At 41.9% G+C, this 21,487-nt stretch overlaps 1 protein-coding gene across 14 annotated transcripts in view; it reads left to right on the top strand.

Moving 5' to 3' along the window:
• PKP4 (plakophilin 4) overlaps positions 1–21,487 on the top strand; it is a 251,052-nt gene that overhangs the window by 206,178 nt on the left and 23,387 nt on the right. For all 14 annotated transcript variants that reach the window (XM_027130817.1, XM_027130862.1, XM_027130792.1 and 11 more), the window contains 3 exons: positions 4,067–4,199; positions 5,532–5,745; positions 21,121–21,304. In XM_027130817.1, coding sequence (XP_026986618.1) covers positions 4,067–4,199; positions 5,532–5,745; positions 21,121–21,304 — 531 coding nt within the window. The remainder of the gene's footprint in view (positions 1–4,066; positions 4,200–5,531; positions 5,746–21,120; positions 21,305–21,487) is intronic.

The raw sequence follows: 21,487 nt of genomic DNA, 5'->3' as shown, positions 1-21,487 counted from the left end.
CTTCAGACCTCCATTGTTTCTGATGAGAAGTCAGCCAATATTTGTACTGTTCTTCTCATTATGCAATGTATCTTCTCTCTGGCTGCCTGTCAGACTTTTCATATTATTGTTGACCTTAAGCAGTTTTACTCTAACAAGCCTAGGCATAGTTTTCTTTACATTTAACCTGCTTGGGATTCACTGAAATTCTTTTAAATATTGGTTGATGATTTTACCAAAATTGAGACATATTCAACCATTATTTCTGTAAATATTTTTTCTGGCCCAAAATTCACTCTCCTCTCCTGGGATAACTTGACATCATCTCACAGGTTACTGAAGTTCTGTTCTTTTTTTTTTTTTTAATCTTTTTTCTCTGTATCCTTCATATTGGATCTTTTTTTAAAATTAATCTGTCTTCAGATTTGCTGTGTTTTTCTTCTGTGGTCTCCAGTCAGTTGTTAAGCCCATCCAGTGGATTTTTTTTCTGACACTTTAATTTGGCTTTTTTGTAGTTTTCATGTCTCTGATAACATTCCCCATCTATTCACTCCTTACATACATCTTTTGCTTTACGTCTTTGAGCACATTTATAAAAACCATTTTAAAGTCCTCTGATCATTCTGACATCTCAGTTTTCTCTGGGTCTGTTTCTATTATTTGTTTGTTTACATCTTTGAGAGTCACATTTTTCTGTTTCTTCTTATGCCTAGCAGTTTTAAATTATATGCTGATTGTTGTGGATAATACATCGTGGGGACTCTGTATTATGTTGTCTCCTCTTAGGATTCTAAGTTTCGTTGTGGAAAATAACTAAATTACTGACAAGTGCTTTTGATCCTGTCACAATTGGTTCTGTTCTTTGCTAGGACAGGTCTATTTTAGATTTATTTTACTCCTAGAACATGGCCCTGACTCTGTGGAATGGTTCTTACTCCTAAACAGCTATTCTCCACCAGACCTGTACATGTACATGCAAGGCACGTGTACAGCCCAGTGCTCAACTAACGACTTGTGCGTAATCCTTACACAGACTTGTTAAATCTCCTCTGCATAGCTTTCTCCTCTCCAATATCCTGCCCTGCAAATTTTAACCTCTTGAGCATCTCCAAATTCCAATCTTTCCCCCTCAGTTCACTTAGACCATCATGCCCATTCAGACTTGCTTCCTGTGCCATGATCCAAAAAGGGCCCTCAGGCAGAAAGCCAAGTGAGTACGGGGTTCCCAGGGTGATACCCCGCCCCTTCAAGGATTGCATTCTTGTGTTACTTGTTGTCTAGGGCCTGAAAACAGTTTCCTCACACATTTAGTCCAGTTTAATGGTTGTTTATGGGAGGAAGGCAAAGTCCAGTACTGGTTACTACTCTATCATGGCTAAAAACAGAAGTCTGGGCTTAGGTTTTAATGAAGCAAATCTTGGCAAGCATTGGTGCCATCCAGCCAGCCCATGAATTGATAGAAGTCTTTCCAGGGTAAATTTCTCCTGAAAATCAAGGTTGGAGTTGGTGTCAACTGAGCCTAACTGCCCATCTCCAGCGGGAGCCCACCCTTTGTGTTGTCTGGCTCAGGAGGCACCCAAGGACGCTAGGAAATCTTGACCATCCCTGTGCCATTTAAAGAGAACAGAAATGTGTATTTATAATGATTGAGTCATCACGGAAAGATTAAATCACACTCCTTGCACTCTGTTAATTACCTTATAGATTTATATATAATAGACTTTAGATAGATTTTCATCAGAAATAGTTAACATAGTATAGTTCATTTTTCAGGGATGATGAATATTAGTAAAACATCTTTCATAATGCAAAGTATGTAAACTACTTTAATATATATCACCACAATTTAGTCATCATAGCCAGCCTAAGAAAAAGTTAGACATGATAGTTTTATTGTTCCTAATTTACAGATGGGGAAACTGAAGTTCTATGTAAATGGTTTTCAAAATCACATCACAATTGAAGGACCTGGGACTTAAACATAGGCAATCTAACTCCAAATTCTGTGCTTCTTCTGCTGCGTTATCCTGCCTCTCGGCGTTTATGGTCTTCTTAATGCCTGTTAATGACATCATCATCATCCAGTCTATTCCCCAAGCTGGAAATCTCCATCTCACCCTTGATTTCAGTTTTCAGTAGATCATCTGGTTGCCGTGCAAAGAATAGTTGGGGGAGGGAGTGATATTTGAAGCAGAGAGAACATGTAAGTGGCATGTAGAGGGTCCAGCCAAGATAGAAAGAGTGGATGGATTTGGCTTATATTAAATATTTTGGAGATAGTCAACAGAGTTTGCTGATGGATTGGATGAGAAGGATAAGGGAAAGAGAAAAATCAAGGATGGTCCTATTTTGAGCAAATGTGGGGATAGGGGATAGTCTCCTTGCCACCAGTCTTTTTTGATTCTAGTATATTCTCTACTTGGCCACCAGAGTTATCTTCCTTATAAATGTGACCTTGTTGCATTCTCTCACGCTTCTGCTTTAAGACCTCCACCAGCTTTCTGTTTCTTGTGCGTGGTGATAACATATTAGACCACTAACCTCCACCTCTTAATTACTAATCCCGGGTCCCTCGTCTATCTATATCTAATGTTATTTGATAGTGCCTACCTTATGGGGCAACAGTCAAGGTAAGTGAAATAATATCTATAAAGTTCTTGACAGAATACCTGACGCAGATAATCTCAATAAGTAATTATTCATGTTATTGCTATTAAGACTAGACTTTTTTAGTTTGGCATACAAGCCCCTATACATAAAATTATGTCTTATTCAACGTTTGTATCTCCAGCACCTGTTCTGGCACTTGTAGCATAGTAAGAATGCACCAATGTGTGATATGAATGTGTGTGTGCAGGTGTGGAATGACCTGAGCCTCTGTAGTGGATGTACCAGTTCATACTGGAGCCTTCCCAGAGAGGCTGTGGACCTTTAAAAACTGGGCCATAGAAGTATCACTGGGTCATTAATTTAAAGATTTATTTTTAAGTTTCTTCAGGATTAATTCATTTTTGATTAACAGTTTACTCCATCCTGTTATCAAAGTCTGCAGATTTGTTGCTTTGTGAACCATTTGTAAGAAGCTGGTCTTTATGTAACATAAGCATAAAATCACATTTAACAAGGATTCCAAACAGTGAGCCGATCAAGTTACATCAGTAAATCTGACAATGTGATGTTACCTGAAAAAAACATAGTATAAAAGTATGTATGTATATTTAATATGATTGTATACTTATTGTACAAGAAGTGGGATAGCACGGGGGTGAGGGCACAGACTCTGAAGGCAGATGCCTGGGTTCAAATGTTGTTCTGTTGTTGACCAGCTGGGTGACACTAGGCAAGTCGCTTAGCCCTTCTGCTTCAACCTCCAAATCTACAAGGTCAATTTAAGAATAGATGAACTAATATACATAAAATGCCTAGAATAGTGCCTGGCACGGAATAGTACGTGCTATTTAGTAATAATCCAATTCTTTGAAAAAAATTCTGTACACACACATGTGCACACTTGCCTGCATATGTTGGAAAAAACACCAGTGGGAAATGTCAACAGCTGTTTTCTCTGGATATAGGGTTACTGCAGAAACATTTTTTATCATGTTTTATGTTTCTTATAATCAAGAGCAACCATATATATTAAATTTCTTAAAAATCATCAGGCACACAGTATTTCCACTGGCTTTTGCTCCTCCCTCCTCAGGAGTGACATCTCACCTAGCTGAAGTGCACTTGTTTACCTGAGCCTCACACCTGCGAATTTCTTACATAGGTAGAAAGGCGTAAAATTAGAATCAGGAGGAGGAAAACAAGAATGGAAAAGTTACCCATATTAAGAACCTCTTTGTTACCCTGAATGTTTCTCTGCATCTGTGCATCATGATTTCTTTAAGATCATAAGCATCTGTGATATGTTCATCAGTGCATAAAAATTATTTACATACATACATATATATATATATAGTTCTTTTAGGATTTTTGTAACTTCCCATTGTCTCCGCTGAGCTCTCTTCTCTGACAAATGTTTTGTTCAGTGTATCGGTAGAACACGGGCCTTCCTTTCTGAAGCCGCGTTTTTCTCATGCAGGGAGTTTGCCTGGCGTGATCCCGAGTTACCTGAAGTCATTCACATGCTGCAGCACCAGTTCCCGTCAGTTCAGGCAAACGCAGCAGCCTACCTGCAACACCTGTGCTTTGGCGACAACAAAGTGAAGCTAGAGGTACAGGACCAGTGCCTGGGATGCCAGAGTTGGCAGGGTGGGGAATGGGGAGGGCCGAGCAGTGCCTTTCCGTTTAGCAGCTGCGTGCTTGTGTGCTTAAGAAATGACCAGATGCAATCTAGAGGCCCTTTTCAAGGGGTGTTCTGATACCAGTGACTCTTTTACTTCTCAGCTGTGCATTTCAATATTTCTTGGGAAAATCTGGGATGAGATTATTTCTTGAAGTACATTTAGCATTTTCAAATCAGGTGTCCACTCATTAGCTTATTCATAAAACATGAAACAAAATCAATTTAACCTGCATTTTAAAAGTATTTTCTATAAATCTATTAGATACAAATTATAGTATGTACTTGTGAACTCATGTATTTTACGAGATTCTGGTCAGAATCGGTGCCAACACACAAGTAAAGGATTTATAACCATTACTAATACCGAACATATATGAATATTTTATTTCAGATTTTAAGCTTTTGGGGCTTTTACAGAAACATAGTGAGTCATTGATATTGGCTAGATTTAACATTTTAGACCTTTTTTCCTCCTGCAATGTCATATGGAACTTAAGCGTTTTTCACCCCTTAAAATTTAGAACAACACACAGTTACAGACTAAAGGTGAATGCAGTAAATAAAGCCCAAAAATATTCACATAAATATTAATGAAGTGACAAATAGAAGAAAATTTAGGGAGAGTCACCTAGAGAAACAGTTCTAGAAAGCAAATGACTTCAGTCAAAAATCTCTTCCTGGGGCTTCCCTGGTGGTGCAGTGGTTGAGAGTCCAGCTGCCGATGCAGGGGACGCGGGTTCATGCCCCGGTCCGGGACGATCCCACATGACGCGGAGTGGCTGGGCCCGTGAGCCATGGCCGCTGAGCCTGCGTGTCTGGAGCCTGTGCTCCGCAACAGGAGAGGCCACAGCAGTGAGAGGCCCGTGTACCGCAAAAAAAAAAAAAAAAAATCTCTTCCTGTGTTGTCTTCGACCCTGCATACAGCTTTGTTGTGGTCGTGTATTTGTGCATTTCACTTGGAAGTGACAGCATAATCCCTGTGTACATTCGGAGGGTTGGCGTATGACCATGTTACCTGCACGTGGCCGTTAAGCCACCTAAGTCTCCCTTCCCTTCTTTAAGCCATGAACCTGTGAAAAGAGCTTCATCTTAGAGTGTGTCCTTAAAATTTATAGAACATGTATTTTTTTAGAATAAAAAATAATCATTTGAAATGATCTGGAGTTGTATGTTTTCCGTGATCTTTCCATAACAGACTTTTGTTTGATCTCTGATTGACCACATGTCACTTAGGCCTGGTACCTAATATTTTTCATTCTAGGTGTGTAGGTTAGGGGGAATCAAGCATCTGGTTGACCTTTTGGACCACAGAGTTTTGGAAGTTCAGAAGAATGCTTGTGGTGCCCTCCGAAACCTTGTTTTTGGCAAGTCTACAGATGAAAATAAAATCGCGATGAAGAATGTTGGTGGGATACCTGCCTTGTTGCGACTGTTGAGAAAATCTGTTGATGCAGAAGTAAGGGAGCTGGTCACAGGTGGGTAAAGAATGTGATCATGTCTTGGAGGAGATGTTGAAAACCATCTAGATTCTGCCCATGTATGGTGGCATCGTGAAGGACTTGGAGGTTCTAGGTTGGAGGTGACAATACAGTGCTCACAACTGTGACAAAGGCTGTGTGTAAGTTAATCTAATGATTCAGAAGGTACTTGCAGTGCTGTAGTCACCTCAACTAGTATCATTTATTGTACTTGTTAGTGCATAAGTATCAGCTAACAGATGTCTTGTCACAGAGGGCCAAATACGTCATTTTTCATTACATATTCCGTAGTAATTACTTGTTTTAAATAGACTGGCTCTCCTTCCTTATGAAAATAAACTGTACTTAATGGATTGGCTACCTTCCACTTCAGTTCAGCCTGTGTCTGAAAGCCTGTTAGTATCTCAGATGCTTCTCTGGGTACTGGAGATGTAAAGTTGAATAAAACTCAGTCCCTGCCCTCAAGTAGCACTTCGATTCCAGAGGAACACAAGTGATTTTCTGTGAATGTCAGTGAAACGTGCAAGTGCTGGACTCCGTAGAGGTTGCATTGGGAGCACGGCAGATGGGTAGGGAAGTTCTCTGGTCAGTGTGAAACCAAAGCTGGCCTAAAGGTTGAGGAGGCATTGGCTGGGTATACAGGGGAAATATTTCCAGTCGCAAGCAGAGGCTCGGAGACAGCATGGGTTATACAGGCGGCGCTGCCAGCAGGAGGGGGATGCTGAAAGGAGACAAGAGCAGAGAGAAACACAGGCCTGGTTTGGGGAACTTGTGTCCCACATGCAGTGGGAGTGATTACAGGGCATGGCGTGGCTAGTTTGGGCTTTTATATGCATTCTTCCAGCAGGCAGTAGGGGTGGGGGATTGATTTGAAGTAGATGAGCCTGGCACCTGGGAGGCCTATGAGGAGGTCAGTAGTCTAGAGATAATAGCTTGAACTGTATCAGTGGTAGAAAGAAGGGGTGGGCAGTGGAGAAGAGGAAACAATGAGAGAAATATTTCATGGCCAGGCCACGATTGTCCAACGTGGGGAGTGAGAGTCCCAGAGGAACTGAGTGATGCTTTGTCTTGAGGTCAAGCTGAGAGAACAGTTCTGCAGGAGGGCGATTAATGACAGCACTGTTCATAACAGAGTATTAGGGGGAAATACTGAGTATTCATTGGTAGGAAAACGGTTAAATAAATGGCAGTACATTCACACAGTGAAACCACATAGAAGGGCTAAAATAAGTGCATTAGAGCTATCTGTAGCAACATAGATAAATCTCTAGAAACATTGGTAGAATGATAAGCACAGCATGACACTATGGTATAAATTTTAAAATATGCAGGTTGAGACTATCTTTATTTTTTGATACAGGCACATGCAATAAAGGTAAAATTTTTCATTAGAATGGTAAAAGACAGATTCAAGATAGTGGTTACCTCTACAGGGTGCGGGTAGAGAAAAAGGCATTGAGGAGTATAATCTGGCTCCACTTCTTTAAAAGGAAAGAGAAATCTGAAACAAAGAAGACCAAATGTTAATACAGTTGATCCTTGAACGACCTGGGGGTTGGGGGCCCTGACCCTCTGTGCAGTCGAAAATCTGCATATAACTTACGGTCAGCCCTCCGTATATGGAGTTCCTCCGTATCCACGATTCCACATCTGTGGATTTAACCAGCCACCAATTGTGCAATACTATAGTTTTTACTATTGAAAAAAATCTACATATAAGTGGACCTGTGCAGTTCAAACCCATATTGTTCAAAAGTCAACTGTATTTAACAAAGCTAGGGGTGGTGGACATCTGGGTGTTTGTTTTATATTTGCTATGCTATTTTTCATGCTTGAAATAGTTAATTTAAAATGTTTTAATGACATTTCTTCCAAGTGAATCCCATTCTCCACTAGCTTCCACTATGAAATCAGAGCTTTAGGTTCTGTCAGCTGTTATTCAGTAATACTTAGGAATGTAGCAAACCATCTTGAATCTAATATTTAGTTAAGGGGAATCAACTTTCTCATAAGATATTCATGTTCAAAATAAGTACCCTGTACTTCGAATAAGGTATGAAAATTACGTACTAAAAGTAGAATGCACTTTATATATAATCTTAAACTCCAGAATGGACCGCCTGCCCTAATGTAATTTGAATATTAATGCTTTAACACATCTCAATTACATATTGATTTATTAGTAAATCAATTTAGCTCCCTCTTTATAAAATGCTTTTGAAGCATCAAACCCTCTCACACCAAAAAATAAATTATTTACATTTACATACTCTGTATTGTGTGTATGAAATGAAAATTAGAACAAGCTAAATAAAATTAAGCAAAAAAATTATAGACATATCCATTCTACAAGTTAGCACAATCACTGTGATTACACCCAAATATTTGTCCTAAGCCCCCTGTTAGGAAGACAGTGTTATTTGCAGTATATGAGTACTTTCTTTCCTCGTTTGATGTTTCTTTCCCATCGTTTTGAACTCTTCTGTGAACGTTCAAGTAATTTCTCCCAGTAATACACCTGTGCAGCCAGCAAGGCTGCAGAATGATGTGTGCAGGCTCCCTGAGGGATCAGCAGTGATCCAGGGTCGACCTGACCTTGGAAGCACAGCTTCTACTAGATTTGGTTCTGTTTTGATTAACTAGGCAGATTTATCATGACTTGGTCCTTACATCCTTGATGTGCAGCTTTTTTCTCTTCTTCTGTCATAATTTCCCACGGGAGGAAGAAGTCTTGACTGCATTTTTGTTTCTGAGGTTTTATCCTTGGGAGAAACTCTAACAGTGTCTTTCATGAACTGAGCTCAAGGAGTTTGTATGATGTAGTGATAAACAAGAAGTGTATGAAAGTTTGGTGATTTTTTTTTTTTTCATTTTAGAATAAATCAAATTTATTTGAAGTAGAGCCAGACTTTACTATTAAGGGCTTTTATGTGCTAATTTACCTGGTGCGTACTCTGGATGTGAGTGCTAATTTAGATGTTTCACTGCATATATCTTCATTTCTGTTTGGGAACAGTACTAAGAACTGTGCTGAGAACACAAAAGTTTTAAGACTTGGACCTTGACCTTGAAAGAGGATATGAGTTTTCATAATTCAAAAAGCTATTTCCCTAATAGGTTGTATCAGTTCCAATATAAAACTAGCAACAACCTCTGATATTTCTTTTTTGGAAATAGCTGCCTGTAGCTTTTAGGCTTTTTTTAGAAGTATTTTTTGGCCATACTTATAGGTTAGGGAATATTAAGAACTGTTTTATAACTCTGTACTTTTACCTGGAACAGTTTATACTGATATGTGGATGGATTGCTTATGAAACGTTTTCTTCAAAAGTAGTCTTTGCTTTGGAATGGCAGTAGTGTGTGTAAGCAATTCACTGAAATGCCAGTATATAAAGGAGTTGGACCAGAGGACTTCGGAAGTGAGTTCCCAGTTTCAAAATGCTAAATGTCAGCCCAAGTTCGATTTGTACCTAAACACTATCTACCTAGTGTGAAACTACCAAGTCATAATAAATCGAGCATAGTTGCTTGGGGTCATGTGTGTATTACACGTATACATGTATTTGTAGGTTAAGATTTATGGAGGCAAGAAAACTTATTTATTCACATTTCTCAGTTCCAGAATTTAGTGGTACCAACTTTAACTGATGATCAGTAATGTTTTAAGAGCAGCTAATCCCTGATGTATTTTAAAGAATGACAAAATCAAGAGAACCATGAGCTCTTTCATTAACTATTCCTGAAGTCAGATACTCATACGCTGTCTGTAAAGCACAGAATCACAAGGTTGGAGGGGACCTCCAAATTCACTTTGTCCAATCAGCCATCCAACACATGGAGCCCCTGTACGGCTTCCACACAAAGTAGCTGCCCACCATGTGCTTGAACCCACAGGGATAGGGGGCTCATTACTTCGTGGGATTAAGACTGAGCAGCACAGTTGTCCAGAAAGCAACAAGAAGACATTAAGTATGACTTGAGAGGCAAGGAAGATAAGCCCTCAGGACCTCATTTTGCCTAAGAGTAGCCCTACAAGAGAAGACCAGTTAGCCCCAAATCCAGCCTTCCAGACCTTTCCTAACCAGGAAAGCATGTCCCCGTCTGAACCATTTTCATTGAAACATGTCTGCTCCAAACATGGGTAGCAGGGTGCTCTGTGACTGCATCACCCACCATTCCCTATCAGCTGCCCATCTCCTAGAAGATATCCTTCCAAATTTAATGTTCTTCCAGTGTCTCCACAAAATACTCTGGCCCTGGCCAACCTTGCACGATGCTTGGCCTTTGTAGGTACGGCCTAAGAGTTCTTCACTGTAAACTATAGTCAACTTAGGGTCATGAAATGTTAAAGCACCATGAACCATTGTGTTCAAAATATTGTGTTATTTGAAGAAATTACTATCCCCTTGAAACTAGGTATTCTGTTGTCCTTAATATTAAGTAATTCAACCTCGTTATTAATTCAAAGCCTTTTCTTGCACTTCCCTTTGTTTCAGTCTGGCATTTTTAACGCACTTCAATGCAGAAATTTTAGCTATTCTTTTTAAAAGATGTCTTGCCTTTGCTTTAAATGTAATAACTGCCCAGGGCCTGCATTTTTGGCCACATCTTAATTTGCAGAGGTAGGAAGGAAAAATACTTTTGGCCCAGTGTATTTTCCCAGGACAGTGTGGCTGTCATTGTTAATTAAAATAGTTCTCTAGTATGTGACGTGATTCTTGTGTTTTCTTCACCGTGTTGAACATGTTCCAGGTTGGAACCTAATGAGCTTTTCTTTCGGTAATTGCTGATACGTGTAGGTGCTTAGGCTGAGGTTTTTATTCCAAAGGTACTTTTTACCTTTATTGTGCTTAAACCTGAAAGCTGGATGGAGTATCGTTGTTCCCCAGTTGGGTTATAAAATGAATGTCTGCTAGGCCACAAACTATGGGTGGAAAGTGGGAACATCTTGTCACTAGAAGAGATATGTTGAACTCATTTGTTCAAGATAATTAAATATGTTTCTAAGCTAGGATATATGAGTTTCAAGTTATTGAGCATCCTGAAAGCATTGTTTTTTAAAACTATATAAATTGAAGATATTGCATAGAATCTGCAGGCCTACCTTTTAATGAACCAGATGTCCCAAAATTATCATGCTTCTCTTACCCCATTAACACTGGTATTAAGTACCAAAACGTAGCCTTTGAATAATAATGGACTTTGTTTAAATGACTGCTATATTCACATTCCTTCCAATTTAGCAAGAGATTATTATTCCTCCATGTGGCTAAGTAAAAATATTTCCACACTGTTTATTTTAAAATGTTTGGATGCCAGCAGTAGATTCCAGACGCTATGAAGAACGTGAAATTAGGCGTATTCCCTTCCTGATCATTAGCTCCTTATTTCTAATTAGACAGTAAATTAATAAGAAAATGATAGTTGGGTGCCAAGGAAGGGTACATGGGCCAGGCTCAAGTTTAGCAAAGAGCAGGACATCCTATAAAGAGCCAGAACCTAATGGACATGCATTCAGCCTTTTGGATGATTATGTGCCATTACAGAATGAAATGATTACTAAACATGTCCCCTTGGCCTAACTAAGGTGCCTTCAAAACAGTCGTTTATTCCCTGGTGCAGAGAGGAGTTGGCCTCTTACTTTCTGTCCTGCTTTTTGTGGGCCCCTAAGAGCTGTCAGGAGTCTCATGGGTAGTTTTCAGAAATCCAGCAACATCGCCTCCCAATTCCGAGCCCAAGTCAGTAGGATCCTTACCACTTGGCCCTCTGTATAAAATAATAGCAAGAGGAACGTGCACTCTCCTATTTACTGAACATTTCAAACCATAAAAATTAGTAATGAGAAATAAAATGACAAAAGTTTCATTGGTAACAAAACAAAAATAGTTTAATAAATGCAACAACTCTTAATTCAGAGTCACAGAACTTTGAGATGGAAAGGGCCCTAAAGAAATCTTCTATTCTGCCCCCTGTAGTACAAGATGAGAAACTGGGATACAAAGAGATTGAGTCCAGAGGTTGGGTTTCTGCCATGCAGGCTGGAGCTCCTCCTTCCCTGCCTCTGCCCACCCTGACCCATCCCCAAACTCTGGGGGAGGGTGCAAATGCCCATTTTCACATGTCATTTTCCTCATTCTCTCAAATTACCACCAGAAAGGGAAAAGGGAAAAAAAAAATCCCATAATATCTCAGTTAGTCTCTGAATTTCACCCGGGTATATAAATATTTTTGAACTTGGTCACTCGCACAGCCACATCAAACTAATGATCAGGTGTAATCCTAAAGCTTCAGGTTGCTTAGAAAACACGTGAACTGTGATTTTAGTCTTGTGAGTATTTCAGGATTCACAGTCTGAGTATGAGAAGATTTGCCCTTGGAAGTGGACTATGACATTCTATTTTGTGTGCGGGCTTCCGAATGCCGAGTAAGATGAGGCAGTCAAGTGGGGAGACTCAGAGGTTCCTGTAGAATTCAGGTGGTCAGCCAGTGGTCAGGGTGGGGTCTCTCAGCACAAGACAGGCCCCGTAATGACACTCCCTCAGTAAACTAGACAGCACGTCGGTGTGCGAAGGATGAGAGCACATGACGAAATTCTCAAAAAGAGGTGCCCAAGAGACCCCACCCGGGTCCCTCGGGTACTTTGCAGTTTCTGAGTCTGTCTTATCTCCCGTGAGACCCCACCCGGGTCCCTTGGGTACTTTGCAGTTTCTGAGTCTGTCTTATCTCCCATGAGACCCCAGCTGGGTCCCTCGGGTACTTTGCAGTTTCTGAGTCTGTCTTATCTCCCATGGCTTAGGACTGGAGGCACTTTCGTCTCTAAGCTTCTTCTGCTCGGACCAGATGACAAAGTGGAAGCCTTAGTGCCGTTACAAATGAATAAGCACATTCCTGGAACACATAAAAGTCAGCTATGGAACCTGCAACTGTGGGACTTTGTCCCAGGGAAAATCTCTGTGGTAGTGTAAATAAATTCTCTGTCAGAGCATGAAACGACCTGAAGAGCACCCAGGGTGGCCGGGTCACTGCTCCCACTGCCACCTCTGCATCAGAGCAGTTCTCCCAGGGGGCTTTCCCTTCGCGTGACCCGTTCGCTTTTACAAACTCCCCGCTAACAGAAAGAATCATCCTTTACGTGCCTTACGGGCAATGCTTAGTCAGCAGTTCTGAATTTTAAACGGATTGATTTTCAGAGGAAATGCCTTTCCAGGGTACATAGGACTGTATGCCTCCATGAAGTCACTAATCCTCTCAACCTGCCCCTGAAGTTGGGAAATTACCTAGGTAAGAAAATACGGTGAAATGCAAAGTGGCTCTGTAAACGGAGCTTTAGAAATCGATAGATCTTCTCAAAGATGCTGTGATCTACCTTTGTACCTGAAAAATCACAGAAACAAAGGCTTATGTTCTTTAAAGACTAAAAATATAAAGATCTATCATTCAGGTGCTTCGGCTGGGGACAAATTTAAGCAGCGGGAACAGTCCCCTTCAGATTGAATATGTAGGCTGGGGCCCTACCGTGTGCAGTGTCTGCGGCCAGCTCAAGTCTTCGGTTCCACACAGCCCCCTCCTGGGCAGCTTCCTTCTCTCAGATCACCTGAGCCCTCACTCACTGCGGTGGGAACCCGAGGTCCTGACCACCATGACCGCAGCTGGGCCTGACTTTGCCTTCCCATGCCTGGCATGGAGGATGCCTCAGCTGGGCCGGAAATCTCAGGGAGCAACGAGGGACACAAGGCAAGCCCACCAGGCGGGCCAGGCCAGGCCTCCCTGCAGGACCCCAGCTCTCGGGGCAGCTGCACTGCCCACCACCTAAGATGCCAGCTGTGCCAACCAGCAAGGAGTGTAGCAAAGCCTAGCCTGGCAGCAGGGGTACAGGAAGAAGAAAGCCCGGAGCCGGGCCTGTAAGCCAGCTCCAGGACTGCACGTTCAGGTGCTCTGCGGCTCACTGCACACGTTTTCAGGAACCTCTGCTGAGATGGTCTCATCTTGGGAACCCTGGAAATGATTATCCACCACTGTGACTTGTTTTCCTGGGAATTTATCCAGAGAAAGGCATTTCTATAACTGAAGACAGTCCTTTTGTCCCACTCTCACAATAATTGCTTTCCCATTATTTCAGTTCTGTTTCAGTTTCACAATTTATTCACAGCATTCCAGTCCTGGTGGAAAGTTTGAGTCATTTACCTGAAGCCACAAAATGGCAGGCACTTCTCACACTACCTTTTTCCCGCTACCCCCTTGATTTCCTCATTTCTCTTACCTGTACCATATTCTCACACAGGAGGTGAACTGTTGGCTGATCTTTGACGTCACCCTCAGCTTGCGTCAGGCTCCAAATTCTCATCACAAGCACTCACTCTCCTTCCTCTTTGCTTTCCCATCCCCTCTGCACTCCTTCAGGCCCTCATCACATGCTCCCTGACCTACTGTCCTGGGACACAGGCTTTGCCCCTCCTGGTCCACCAGCTTCACTGTCCCCTCCTGGGATAATGCCTGTCCCTGCAGTCCATCCTTCCCCAGCTGCCGGTCCAAATCTGCAGCCCCTATCCTCCCCTCACCTTCTGGGCCAAGCCTAGCCTCAAGGTTTCCCCACTCCTGCCCCTCGCAGCTAGGAGGGCACCCCCCAGCCTGCTTCTCCCTGGCCTCTGCCCTTCACACGCCAGCTCGAACGCAGTGCTCTCCAGTTCCACACCAAGGCAGAGGTTTGCCTGCTAAGAAAACATCCAGGGAGAGGCAGCATGGGGTCAGGAGTGAGTGTGGGCTCCAGAGTCAGATCCACTTGTTTCCTTCCAGCTCTGTGAGCCCCGGCAAATCTCCTCACCCGGTACCAGCTGCCCGGTGAGAAACACAGTACCTGCCGCTTGGCGTTTCTGTGGAGCTGGCCTTACTGCTCTTCCTACTGGTGGGTGCTTTGTCAGAGCTGCCTGGTGCTGCAACTATTTGTGGCAAGGCCTCCTGGGAGCAGAGGGCTCACCTACTTGTACCCCTTAGAGCCTGGCATGAAAACATCCCTACCAGCACTTTCCAGTAGAAGTGTAAACGCAGGGCACATGTCATTCTGAACTTCCTAGTAGCCACATTAAAAAGGAAAAAGAAAAATGTGTTTATTTTAATAGTGTAGTTTGTTTAACCCAGTAGTTCCAAAATATCACTTCAACTTGTAAGCAGTATAAAAACAATGAGGTGTTTTACATTCATTTTTTTCATACCAGGTCTTCATAATCCAGCATGTATTTTACACTTACAGCCCATCGCGGTTTGGACCAGCCACATTGCACACGCTCGATAGCCACATGCAGCCAGTGGCTGTTGTATTGGACAGTGCATGTCTAGGCTGTGCTTGGGTATAAGTAACATGTGTCTAAAAGGCATGAGGTACAGAGCTTTAATGCCGGAAGGGGGCAGGGATGCAGGTGACCGTGTTATGACAAGATATAGTAGCCATAGCATCTTGTCATTACTCTGCCCAACTGAAAGTTGCAGAGGTTTATAAAAACCCTACTGGGGTTAGGGAAGAGCTTCGGGGCAGCTCCAGAGAGAAGAAACGGAGGTGTGTTTTTGCTAGATCCTGGGTGTTTCAGCCAGAGACCATCTCGGGAACCACGATGGAGGCATGTGCTAGGAGCAGACAGGGGCCCTGGGTACAAAGGCCCACATTCCTGCCTTGTTATCCACAGACTATGGGTTTACGAGAAGCACACATGCTTGGACGCTTATATGCAATCTGCAGCCTTGATGTTTTATATTTTCACTTTTAGTCTAATATTTCCACCCCTGCAAGAATGCTTGCAGGGTGGGTATACACGACACCAGCCTGTTCCAAGCAGCCCATTGGATGCAGAATAGCCGGGAGGGGACGAACATATATACCAGGCAGTTCTGACCCCCAGAGAGCTGAAGCATGATAGTGACTTATCATGATGCTTGCTCTGTGCAGGGAATGATGCGGCCAAGATCTCGTTGTCTCTTCTCTGATTTAATGCTCTTCACACCCCTAAGCCTTGGGCGCCTCGTGGACATCTCATGAAAGAGCATGTCTGAAACAAGAATGTCAGGAACAGACACTGAGCATGAGGCCAACTCATGAAAGAAAATGCAGGGGCATGTCCAGTGGTGATATTTGAAGTTGCACTAGCACTTTTTTGGCTGTTTTATTTTTCTTTTTTGCGTTGCCCATGAACCCTTGTGTTGTGCAGTTTCGGGAGGAGGGGTTGTTTGTTTGGGTATTTTTTTGATAATAAGGAAGCAGCAAAAATTGAATACTATATAAAAATTAATGGATTTAGATTTCTTTCATATCAGAAAAAGAAAGAACAACAGTTGCATAGGCTGTTATGTATTTATGCTACCAGAGAAATAGCATTTTCAAAATGTTGTTTGGTTGGTTTTCTACTGTCCTTTAAGAAATGCATTTTTCAAATGGTGCTATTATTTTAATTAATCAAGTAAAATCAGTTTCTAATTTAACTATGAAATTATCATTTGGCTGTAAGAATAGCTATAATGCTAGTTTTAAATGTGCACTCTTTCAAAATTCTGTGGCCTAGGATTTATGTGAATGGTATTTTAATTACTTTATTCATTCTTTGTGGGGAAAATGAACTTTCATCTCTTACGGCAGTTTCTCATTGTGGTTACTGGTTGCTCATAATTATGTGTACTTTTTCTTGTGGTAGAGAATAAGCAGGGTTTTCTACAGTAGTATGCAGGAAATTCCCTAATAATTTCAAAATGAGTTTGTTTATGTATATTCTTAGTTCTCACAACAAATAGCTAATTGCTTTAAATAAAAACCTCAAGTTTCCTAAACTGAATTATAGTTTATTTTTAACTTTCTTTTAAGGAACCAAGAGACAGTGGAGTGTGCTGCTAAATATTTTTGAAAATAATTTTGCACTAGGACGTCGGAGCTGGAGGTTTATCATGTTGATGGAGAATGCTAATAGTTCTGTATTTCTCATCAGTCTCGCTACATATGGGAGCTGGTGTATTTTCCATTCATTACTTACTGTTCTAGGAACATTCTCCCTGACCCATTAAATGAAGCCCTAGACAGAGTAAGTGGAAAGAACATTGTTTTATTACTGCTTTAGTGAGGCAAGTGCACACAGGTATTATTAGTTGGTCTTAAGAATGGTGCTTTTTACTTTGAGTAGAAAAGCCAAAGTAATCATTCCGTAGCTAAGGCTTTTAAGTTTAAGTGAACCTTCTTCATCCAATGTTGGTTGATCAGAACTGGTTGTTTTGGCTTTCCATAACCTCTATTTTTGAAAAAGAAAGTGGGGAGGAAAAACCAATGTCTTGGATCTTGCTTTGATGTTCAAAATGGCGAGTTAAATCCTTACCAAATGTAGTTTTTTGTGTTACATAGCAAAGTACAGGATTAGAGGGATAATGTAACTCTTAATGCAGGATCAGAAAGCTGCCTTTGTGTGGATGCCACCGACTTAGCAAAAATAGAATCTTTCATTTCTTCTGATCAAGAATAATTTTGAACATTTTTTGAAGTTGCAGGAGTGGTAGCTTTAATTTCTATTGCAGACTGATTTTAAGAGTCATCTGAGGTGACCGAAAGATAACCTAGTCAGCTGGCCTGCAAGTCTACTGAAGGATTACGTATTTTTAAGTAATTTCACATTTTATAATTGGGCACCACTGGTCCTTTCTTTCTGCAGTCTGAGGGATGGGGATTCAGGCATTTCGGTGTAACTTAACTTCTGGTTCTGGGAGATGGAGCAGCAACGTAATTCTCCTGGCCCCATAGCTAGGGTGGTAGTTTCAGCAACCATCCGTTTTGGCCTTCGTGTGAAAAGCAGGCAAAACTGTGCTGGCAAATTCCCTTAAAGATCCAGCCCACTGTTCTGACCCCCTCCATGTACTTACAGACCTTCAGGGACACTCTCAGGACGCTCAGTTTTAAGAACAGGTGTGAAAGGGAGGGAATACATACTTAGGTGCTAAATCTGACAGGCAACAAATAAAAGGGAAATCTCAAAGCAAGTACAGGTTATTAAATTGGATCCATCAACATATATTTCTGAGCACCTATTATGTCCCCTGCATATGTGTAACCAGACATATAAAAGAATAGATAATAGAGTGTTTCTTACTCATTATACTTGCCTAATGAAATTTAATATTAAATTTAGAAGAAGAAATGCTCATCATCCTGTAAAAGTGATTCACTTTGTTATAAAGCAGAAACTAACACACCATTGTAAAGCAATTATACCCGGATAAAGATGTTAAAAAAAAAAAAAGTCAACATGTAGAATTTCAAGCCTACCAAATAATTAAATGGGAAGTGAATTCATTTTGTGCATCTTGACTCTTTAAGGTATTATGTGTAAAGCACACAGTGTCTGGCACAGAGTAAAACCATAGTAAATGGCCAGGTTACTATTGTGTATGTTGATTTACGAATGTTTCTGCTCTCCAATCCCCTGTAGATGTAATGGCTAATAGTAAACTGTAGAATGACATATAACTCCACTGGTCATTCTAAATGCCTGACAAGGAAAAGAAAGAGCCAGACAAAATCCTTGTTCCAGCACAGAAAGTCAGGCGAATCCACAAACCTGGGAACTCTCCTCTTGCCAGAGTAGATCTTAGAAGTAGCCAGGAGTGGAGGCAGGAACCATGAAAAACAAGCTTTTCTGCCAGCAGTCGGAGAACTTCTAGGCATCAGCTCCAAGATCCAACGTGCTAAGTAAGAACCACCCCTCTTCTTAGTCGTGTTTTCACCTGAAGCGTGTGACTCAGCACTGTTTAATTTTCCATAGAGATGTATCTAATTTTATACCTATAACCTACAGTATGATAGACTTTACTTTGCATAAACCTTGCCTTAAATTAACGTTACTGGAATGCATTTATTCTGTGAAGTAGAACGTAGCTTATTGGAAAATGCAACTCTCCCCCATGTGTAGAATTTCGTGGAGTGAGGACTTTGAAATGCTTTCACAGAGAGAAAAACTGTTCCAGTGGCCTTCAGAATCGCATGTTATAAAACTGTCATCAGGAGAGGTTAGGAAATGACCCTTCCCCACCACTGGCCTCTGGGCCACACGCTGCCCCTCTGGCTGACTCAGGCCCCAGGCAGCCTCCTTCAGAGCGCTGGGTGGGGTGAGGTTGGCCTCGCTGGCAGAAATGTTAAAGCCCGGTTCGTGGCGGCTGCTATCATCCATGCTTCTGTGCCTCAACCCACTCTCCTTCTGTCTTCTCTCCCCTCACCTATCATTTGGGTCAGAACCAACCTCCAGAGACTTGGTTTTTCATCCTTAGCGCCCAAGGTCTCTTCTGTGGTCATCCGTCCTCAGATACTTTTCCCCTAATACAGTGCTTTTCAAATGCCTTTTAGACACAAAACCCTTTTTTCAAACAGAAACATACAGTGAAGCCCAGTATTGAGAACAGATAGGGATGGAGCTGTTCCCAGTGAACTGGGATGGGATCTGGAGCCCTGCCCCCAGTTCTCACCCACCTCCCCCATGGCTGCCCTTAAGAGCCCAGCGGAACCCCCAGAGTCCAGGGAGCCCGGTTTAAACCCACTCACATACATGCAGCCAGTTTTATCAGAATCCACAGAGAAGTAGCTCAGCTTGTGGAGTTTCAGTTCACTTCATAAGCACCTGCAGTGTGCGCCGCCCTCTCACCAGGACCATCAGCCACAGGATAGTTATGGAAACGAAGGTCTGTCGTGGTGGACAAAACAAGCCTTCAGAGGCAAAGCAGGGTCCTTCCTTTTCCCGATGCTGAACTGTCCAAATCCCCCTCGAGTCCGAGCCTCACTAGATGGGTCACCACTGAGGCTGAGGTCCTGAAAAGCTGTGCTTATGGTGGGCTGTCCCACCCCAAAGGGTAGGAGCAGAGAAAGGATGAAAGTCTTGGGGGAGCAAGGGAAACCCAGTCAGCAAGGCCCAGACATCAAAGCCAAGTGAGAGAGGAGTCAGGACCCAGGGCGTTTCCCAGGACAGGGCCCAAGCATCTGCCTCTGTCATCGACCATCCCTCCATGGTGTGAGTGGGTCAGGGCAGGTGTGTGGGGAATGGACGGTCCTCTCGGTTCACAAGTACTGTTTTACTGTCTTCAGTTCTAGCCCTTTGCTTGAACCCCTCGTCCCGCCTCCCTCCTTCGTAAGGGGCCCTGCGATTTTAGGCCCCGAGAAGGCTGCTGCTCAGGCAGTTCACAGGCTGGCTCCTTGGTCACCAGAGCCAGAGCAGCAGTTTTCAGCCTTGTCTCTGGCCCAGCACTCTAGATCAGTCATGTTCACAAGCCTCGCGTGCTTCCATGGACACAGGCAGGCTTTGCCAACTCCTTCCCCTCCACAGGCCTCGAGCGTTTTTGTGTGTTGATAGTTCTAAAATCACTATACTGACTGATGCAACTTGCCAGGGATACATCAGGAGTGTAGGGCTCTGAAGATCGAGCTGTACCGTCTCTCCTCCACCCCATCCCCTCTTACTTAGGACAATGCATCAATGTGAAAATGACATTAGAGTAGGTATAATCCTGAATTTGCTCTAATTTCTAAAAGAGTAACTATTAGGAAATATGTGCTTTATAACAATAATTTAACCCTCTTATGGTTGACACAGAAACGAGGACCCTCTAATATGCTTATAATTCAAATAACACTCTAATAAGCTACGTTTAAGGTCTGGTGTCCTAGCAATATTGATACGAATTACAATATTGGGAGCTTTTAATTTATTGTTAGTCTCGCCTGTATCCGAAAAGGAATGGTAGTAACTTGCACATGCTGATAAAACTCTTAACGTGGAAATAGAAATGTTTAAACCTCATCTAAATATGGGAGATAAGACAAATGTAACCACCCTTTGTGCAAGTTACTTCAAGCGTAATATTTAAGCATGAGCTTCCTGGTAGCAAAAGTAAGAAAAGGAAGTGTGATGAAGAGAAAGTGTCCTTCTTTTGAGAAAGAGAAGTTCTTTTCAAGTACTAAATGTTAAAAATGGTTTGTCACACACAACACTGAATGTAAGGGATGATACAATGAACCACATTTTTACAGCCATCACAGATGCATCATATTTATGACCCTTGATTGGATTGTGCCCCTCCCCCTCACAGAGTAACTCTAATTTGCTTTGCAAAACCATAGTCATCTTGCCTGACAGATACATAGGCTCCGAAGCTTAAGATAAGGACGACTTGGTAATATACTGCCAGAAGCTTACATATGTTCAGTCAACATTTATTAGAGGCCCATCCCCAGCCTGGTTGTAAATTCAGGCCATAGATTAGGTTTGGGACAGACTGAATTCCCATCAATTAAAGCTAATATGTTTATTTCATTACCAAAACTGCAGGATTTCTAATTGATCTGATATTTAAAATCTCATTCTTTAGGAGTTCTTTGGAATTTATCCTCATGTGATGCCGTAAAGATGGCAATCATCCGCGATGCTCTCTCAACCCTGACAAACACTGTGATCGTTCCACATTCTGGATGGAATAACTCTTCTTTTGATGACGATCATAAAATTAAATTTCAGACTTCACTTGTTCTGCGTAATACGACAGGTTGCCTGAGGTAAATTTTTGTTTCTTCTTTACGATTAAGTCTGTGATTAAATAATATGTGTCATAGCTAAGTTGACTTCAGGATGATTTAATATTTCATTTCTATTAATATCTCTCTAAGTTTCCAAGTTCTTTTTTTAATTTAGACCACTGGGCTTTGTTATCCTATGAGGAGAACATTGTGAGCACAGAG

This window comes from Aethalodelphis obliquidens, unplaced genomic scaffold, assembly GCF_003676395.1.
Source record: "Aethalodelphis obliquidens isolate GAN/ISIS:26980383/991018 unplaced genomic scaffold, ASM367639v1 scaffold2, whole genome shotgun sequence".
Taxonomy (NCBI): Eukaryota; Metazoa; Chordata; class Mammalia; order Artiodactyla; family Delphinidae; genus Aethalodelphis; species Aethalodelphis obliquidens.
The sequence above is the reverse complement of the archived record's forward strand: the minus strand, read 5'-3'. Positions and strand labels throughout refer to the sequence as shown.